The 7,500-nt window shown below is 33.2% G+C and overlaps 1 protein-coding gene and 1 long non-coding RNA gene across 7 annotated transcripts in view; one reads left to right on the top strand and one right to left on the bottom strand.

Moving 5' to 3' along the window:
- LOC145303399 (uncharacterized) overlaps positions 1-2,837 on the bottom strand; it is a 231,680-nt gene extending 228,843 nt beyond the window's left edge. The window contains exon 1 of the long non-coding RNA XR_013873706.1: positions 2,730-2,837. This is a non-coding gene — a long non-coding RNA (uncharacterized LOC145303399). The remainder of the gene's footprint in view (positions 1-2,729) is intronic.
- Positions 1-7,500, top strand: part of LOC145303397 (proline-rich protein 5-like) — a 493,349-nt gene that overhangs the window by 398,771 nt on the left and 87,078 nt on the right. The window contains exon 1 of one of the 6 annotated variants that reach the window (XM_080144711.1): positions 2,791-3,137. The exons of 4 other annotated variants lie outside the window; for them this stretch is intronic. In XM_080144711.1, coding sequence (XP_080000837.1) covers positions 3,034-3,137 — 104 coding nt within the window. In that variant the 5' untranslated portion in view covers positions 2,791-3,033. Of the gene's footprint in view, positions 1-2,790; positions 3,138-7,500 lie in introns of those variants that run through there. One more of the 6 variants, XM_080144709.1, reaches the window with a different exon arrangement.

Genomic DNA, 7,500 nt, shown 5'->3' on the forward strand with positions numbered 1-7,500 from the left:
GAGTCTTCTAGAGGTTGAAAGTTCAGTCTTTAGTACAGGCGATACTACTTTGACTGAAACATCGTGAGAACGAGAATAGTCGTCCGAATAATCCAAACCATGCATGGAAAAAATATTTAATTGCTCACTTTTAAATTTATTAATGGAACTTCATTTTACGGTTCATAAACCTTTTAGTAACTTTTTGCGTGTGATTTTATATCCCCCCTCCTCTTCCGCCGCCATGTTAATTGATTTGTGCGAAAAGCTTATATAACAATATGCTGCAACTACAGCGTTGTGGATAATTGATTTTTGCCACGATATGCCCTCCTGACATTTAATACTGGCAGATGATTTACTGGTTGAATTGTTGTTGACGTATTATTTGGTATGACAGAGGCGCGTGCGAAAATTCATAAATAAATGAGATGTTAAGAATTTGAAACTTAATATCTTTTTTTTTTTTCTAAAAAGACTTGATTCGTTATAAAATAATCCAAAAATTGTTGGGGTCAAAAAGAAATCCTTCAGTCTATTTAAGACGTTATTGATACTTTTTTTTTCTTCGTTTAAGTTTCTAGTTTGACGCGTTTTCTTATATTAACTTCACCGATTGAAACCTTACTTTATATGAATACAAATATTAGGGAAAGAACTGGAGAAGCCCCCCTTCCTATATATATATTGTAACTTATAAAGATCGCAACCATGAAAGAACGCGAGAAAAAAAATCTGTTTAGGCATTAAACTTAGTTGTTTGGTTAAATATTATTAATTTATATTATTTCGAGTTTCGTTGTTAAATTTAAAATATCACCTCAGCTGATATTTGGGCTTGACGATGAATGCCTTGGAAAAGTCACTTCTGGTTAATGATTAGTTTTAAAATATGCAAACGAAGAAATGATTTGCGGCGATTTTAAATGGTATCTCTCTTATTGTATATTGGAACTCATTAATAAGAAAAACTTAAAACAAAATGATGAGGTACACCTGGGCTTGAACTGGGCATAATTCGATTAGTAATCAAATGTTCTCCCACTCACCTATATCTCAGATGAGAATAATTTTTTTATTTTCTTTAAGGAGCAATGATTTGCTAAAATTTTATTATCTCCCTTGGTCGGTATAACGTTAAATATTCCCCTGTAAAAATTCTTCTTTTTATCTATAAGATAGAAAGACTATTTTTAAGATTGGACTTTTTCGATACTTATCGGGTGAATTTCTGTACAAAACATATCCAACAACATTGCCAGACATATAAATTACCTTTTGTGTGAAATTTGCAAAAGATAAGCTCAGCCGTCTTAGAAACAATTGGGAAGGAAATCACACACACAAAGTGAATTCTATATAAGAGTTGGTAACTTATAATGATCGCAACCATGGAAGAACGCGAGAAAAAAAATCAGTTCATGCATTAAAAGTATTTGTTTTCGTTAAATATTATTAATTTATATTTCGAGTCTCGTTAGATAAACACGACATCAATTCAAATACGGTGGCCATTTTGTTCTGCTTCGACTTCTTTCGCATAACATTGACGCTTTTTAAGCGCATTTTTCACAGTTTTAGATGCATAATATTTTTAGTGAAAATGATTCATCATTTAGTAATATTTAACTAAATTAACAACATAAAACTACTTATTTTTATTGCCTAAACAGATTATTCTTGCGTTCTTCTATGGTCGCCATCTTATATATATACTAACAGGCCGCCTAGTGTTGCCTGATCATAAAATACACATAAATATTATATTATATATTATTAGTATTATGTTTTTTCTAAACAGTTCACTTCTTGTAATTAAAAAAAAGAGATCGAAACCAAAACCTAAAGACAGTGAGTCAAGTAGGATAACCATGACACCAGCTTGATATGATTTTTAAGTGTTTTCAAACTAACTCATACTTAACATAAGGAAGCTGTGATGTTTCACGGCCGCGCATGTGCAGTCGTGAAACAGTTGAAAACATAAAAATCCGGTGGCCTCCCACTTATCAATTTTTCAATATTAACTCCTTAACGGTCCTTTTTTCATATGAAAGCCGATTAATAAGTTGTCCACATCTCTGAATACTCTATATAACGTATTTCAAGTCTATAGGTAAAGGTTGTAAAGTTTCCTCATACACACACACACACATTTTCACCTATATATATATATATATATATATATATATATATATATATATATATATATATATGAGAGGGGGGACGTGTCGTCGAATCCCGACGTATGAAGGTCAGACGACTAAGATGACTTGTTTCTAGTAGTGAAGAATTTGTGTAAAACCATACATTTTTTTTTTTAATATCTGCTAAACTGAATGTGTTTTTACAGTGGTCGGGGAAAATAGCAATTTTAAAGTTAAATATGGAGAGATATCGGAATCGGGAATTTAGGAGGGAATCGGTAATTATATTGGAATCGTCATATCACTAATATATATAATCACAGTGACAACGTAAGGCAATACGTTAATCACTGAAACAAATTACAGAAAAGTCAAAACAAACAACCTGCTGGATTAGGTTCAGGTTTAGCGATTACGCAGGATTATTCTCTCTCTCTCTCTCTCTCTCTCTCTCTCTCTCTCTCTCTCTCTCTCTCTCTCTCTCTCTCTCTCTCTCTCTCTCGTTTATTTACCTATATTATCTTTTCTGAGTATTTTTAATTCATGTACTCTTGTCAGTAAATAAGTAGTATTGGTATAAAAAAAGAAGCAAAAATCGTTAACCTTTTGAGAGTGTCTGAATTTGCCGTCCTTCGCGTCTATAGAGTAGTTCAATCTGGCTTTTGTTGTTTTTTCACTTGAGACGAACGCGTATCTACGAACGCCAAGAAGGCGGAAGCAACAATCCTTAATAACAATTACAACATTGCACTGAGGTTGCTCTCTTCGCATGTCGCTGTGCGAACGTGCACCCGTGGCGCGTTTAATACACTTTCTCTTAAATTTTTGTTGATCTTGTACAAAATCTAGTTGGACTAGTTAAGTTTGTTGGACAACATTTTCTGTGGCTTGCAATGTCCGGCGCAGGATGAAGGCGACTGGGTTGCAATGCTGTGATTACCGATGGCTCATGAAGGATTTCCAAAGCCGTAGAATGATTCGGAAGGGTCGGAAATCTTCAGGATTAACGAGGTTTGTTTTTCTTTTTAGTCTTTTTTATTATTATTATTTTTTTATTTTATTTTTTTATAAATGTTATTCTTTTTATGTGTCGTTAATAAGGCTCTTCTCCGACATTTTGTCATGTGATGTATCGTATATTAAATAGATTTAAAGTGCAATTTAAATCCAAGTACAGAAGTAAGACTTCTCATAGGCCACTTTACCTATGTTTCAAAACATGTTTTCTTCTAAAAATACTTCGAAAAGTACGTAAAACACTTCAAATTTATTTAGCTTTTAATTAGGCTCTAGTTTATTATATGAAGAAATATTGAGAGGTTTTTTTTTTTTTTGTTTACAAGTTGGAAACTTCGCATAGATAGCCCCAAGTGAAATTTTTTCCAAACGCGTTTTACACGATTATCTAAAATAAATGATTATTTCATTAAAGTAAAAATATATCGTTGAACATTAATCAAATATCTTTTATCCGTGTCTAATTGAAAAAAAATGATGTTTTCCTTTAAAAAATGACGTACTATGGTTTCACGTGAAAGTAGTTGTTCAGTCGGCTTGGAAATGAAACACTAAAAATGTCGGAACATTTGTTTCCAATGTTATATTGTACATTTGGAATTTTGAATAATAAGCTTTAAAAAAGTTTCAAGAACTGATATATACAAGTTTGCTATATGTAAGAGAGGTATGAAATAAGTCCATGACCTTGTCCACTAAATGCTATTATTAGATCTAGGATATGAAACTTAGAAATTATCCTAACTATACGGAATCTCTTAACATTGTGTTTTACTAGCATTGTTTTTCTTATTTGCATTATCCAATTTTAATATAAACACTATCAAAAAACTGTGCACGCACTTAGACGCAGCTATAAGATCAATCGGGGCAACGTATTGCTCAACCAAGATTAGCTTCTAATGCGAGATCGTCTTTAGCAACGATGCTAAGAACATTATTTCAGATAGTCTATAAATACACTTCCTCATTGTAATCCGGGCTTTTTTTTTTAATTTAAATGTTAAATCTTTCTGACATACTTACTTGTTACCTCTGCCGCGGAGGTTTTTAGTCGAGGTTTTGTTGATTTGTCATTGTTTTGTTGTGTGTAGACTAGCGTTATCATCGCTCAACTAATCGTCACCAAATTTGCACAAATATCGGACATAGAACAGATTTAATTTTGGAATCTCTAAATTAAAGGTCAAGATTGAGAAAAGGTGAAATCGACAATATTTCAGATAATTTCGATTTTGTTCATCGTAGAGACTCGCTATTTGGTCTATACTGTAACTAATGAAACCTCCTATCTTAGGACCTTGTTTTTTGTGACCTTAGAATTTTGATCATGGTAGAAATTTTAACAGAATTTCAATTTTTGATTTGCCCTAATTTGATGTATGGATTTGATACTCTTTGATGTGTTCTAAAATTCATAATAGATTAATTATTGTTGATGTGCATCCTATACGTACAAATGTATAAATATGTGCGTACAAATGTATAAATATGTGCGTACAAATGTATAAATATGTGCGTACAAATGTATAAATATGTACGTACAAATGTATAAATATGTACATACATTTGTATGGACACGTACGGGCATACATTTGTATGGACACGTACGGGCATACATTTGTATGGGCACGTACGGGCATACATTTGTATGGGCACGTACGGGCATACATTTGTATGGGCACGTACGGGCATACATTTGTACATATAACTTAGAGATATGGAATAAGTGACTGCAAATTTTCAACCTGATTAAATAGTTTTGGAGTTATCGTTTTCATTGCATAATCATGGGATTACTGGGGGAGGGGGCAGGGCAGTAACGACACGGAAACATTTTCATCAAACTCACATCTAACCTTGTATGTAGCATCCTAGAAAGGAGCTAAATAAAATAACATCGGGAATACTTCATACGATGTGGAGAAGTAAGGGCCAGCTAAGTCTTTAACTCCTCCTTACATTGTTAGACGAATGTATGAAATCTCACGACTAACTTATGTTCTTCTTTATATATGTTGTCGTTCTTAACCCTGCGTTTTGTCATCTCAATTTTGTCTTAAGTGATTATAATTGCTAGTTGCCAACTTATTTCTTTTCCTCCCTCCCAGTACTCTCCTGACTCACTAAGGGTATAACACACGTGTTATGGCACAGTTGTATCTCAATTTTCCTTTGAGGTTGACGTTGCTTTGTCCTTCTGGGGGTGTCCAGTAACCCCAGCTAACTAATGTAGGTCTGATTTTATGATTAATATACTTTTGTATTTTTCAAGTGGAAATGAAAATTTGTAGATATAAGCGCAATTTATGTATCACTAGCAGGGTTACCCGGCGTTGCCCAGGGCCATAAAAGTAAATTTTTAAAAAAGTGTGTATTTGTAAATGAAGCAATTGGATAATATGGTAAATATTATCGAAAATTTTTAAAGACTTCCACCTTTTTCTCATGATGCCAAGAGAAAGTAATTATAGATGATATTAAGACGTCCAACCTGCGTCTAGCAGCATTGTTTTCCTTTTTGTTTTTACATAGGAGTCGCCACTTATCAAGGCTCAAAGCCTTCTCGAGGATAAGGGTTAAAGAGTGTACAGTAGTCAATAGGACAATAGCATAGTAACCGTTAGTAGTGTAAATTTGTTAAATTGGATTACTTAAGGGGAACGGCAGATCAAGAACTTGTTTACGTTGAACTTGAAAACGACCATATCGTAGTCAGTTGAAAAGCAGGTAAACGGAAGAAAGTTCCACAAATGTGCAATTCTAAGAAAGAAGCTTTGTTCATGTGTTCCAAAATTGATAATGTTCGGTTAATTAGTTTTGGTGTGAATTTTATTCAAACAAATATAAAACATAAAGTTAATAGTTAATTTCAATATGTATTAATATATTGATCTGTTCAAATAAAAAATATTCCACAGCGAAAAAAAAAATATATAAAACAGGTTTTAATTAATAACTAATTACTCAATTTCTTAGTCGATAAAAAAATTAAACTAACAGTTAGAAACCTAAACCAAACTAATAATAACCATGTTAACATTCCACCCCATTAATTTATTCTATCGCAACCAGCTACACCGCAACTTTAAATTAGATGAAAAAGTACTAAGGAATATAATACGTCCACATATATCCCCAATCTATCTATATATCTATAAAAGTGAACGTGTCTGTCTGTCTGTCTGTGTGTCTGTCTGTCTGTGTACATTTCCCTACGCAATAACTCTGTCAACTTTTAGTCTATAGACTCGAAATTTGAAATACCGGGCACTGAGATTTGGGAAAATCGATGTGACGGGTGTCAGCCAGAAATTTGGCTGTTAAGGGGTCAAATTTCAACGATTTGACCTTTAAGAACTCTACCAAACTCCTCCGACAATTTTGGGTCTAGACACTTGAAATTTTAGATATAGGTTCCTTGAACATGGATCTAACTTAATAAAGTGATTTGAGCCCGAAACAATAAATTTTAAGGGGTCATAATAGGGGTCAAAGTTTTAAAAAATTAACCATTTTTTTTGTTTTTTTGCTTTTTTTGCACAGCATACACCTCCAAACACCCGAGCAACGCCGGGCACCCCTGCTAGTCAATAATAATATCAGATTTATAATCTACTACAAGAAATTAACAACTGCTAACATTATAAATAAAAACAACACTTTCCGAACAACAAAAATAATGTGGTCAACTAAACCAATGTGGTCTCGAGAGAATGCATCTCCAACAATAGAAACTACAATAGCTACATTGAACACACGACCAACACATTGTCTGGACGATTAACCCTCCACCTTTCAGATACAAGCTCGATTTGCCAACACCTAAAACAATAGGGCTGCCCAATTTAGAAAAATCCTAGTTGAAAACAAATTTATGAATGTAAATTTTAAAACAGTAATAACATTCTAAAGTACCTGGGTACGTAACCATCCAATATATATCTATAATATAAAGCTGAACGTCTGTGTGTGCGTCTGGTCACGAATAGGCTCCTATATGGTTGACTATTATAGAAAACTGTTCACATATAATGATAGAAGATGTATCGAGACACAGGAATGGGTGTGTTTGATCTGGCCTAATGATGATTCATTAAAATTGTGGAGTCTGCGTACGCGCCTGGTCCACAATGTATGGAAATAAAAAATTAAAAAAAAAAAACGTTTACAAGTGTTTTTGATATAGATGTACATAATAATACTTTGATAAGTATGTTTTAACTTAAATATGGACGGTATAATAAAATTGTGGGATCAGCGTTCGCCCATGGCCTCCATAGAATGGAAATAGGCATAAACTTTAAAGACTTTTCATATCTATCTGCATAAGTATACTTTGATAATCATGTTTCAG

The sequence above is a fragment of the Euprymna scolopes genome, chromosome 19, assembly GCF_053919585.1.
Source record: "Euprymna scolopes isolate OS-2025 chromosome 19, ASM5391958v1, whole genome shotgun sequence".
Taxonomy (NCBI): Eukaryota; Metazoa; Mollusca; class Cephalopoda; order Sepiida; family Sepiolidae; genus Euprymna; species Euprymna scolopes.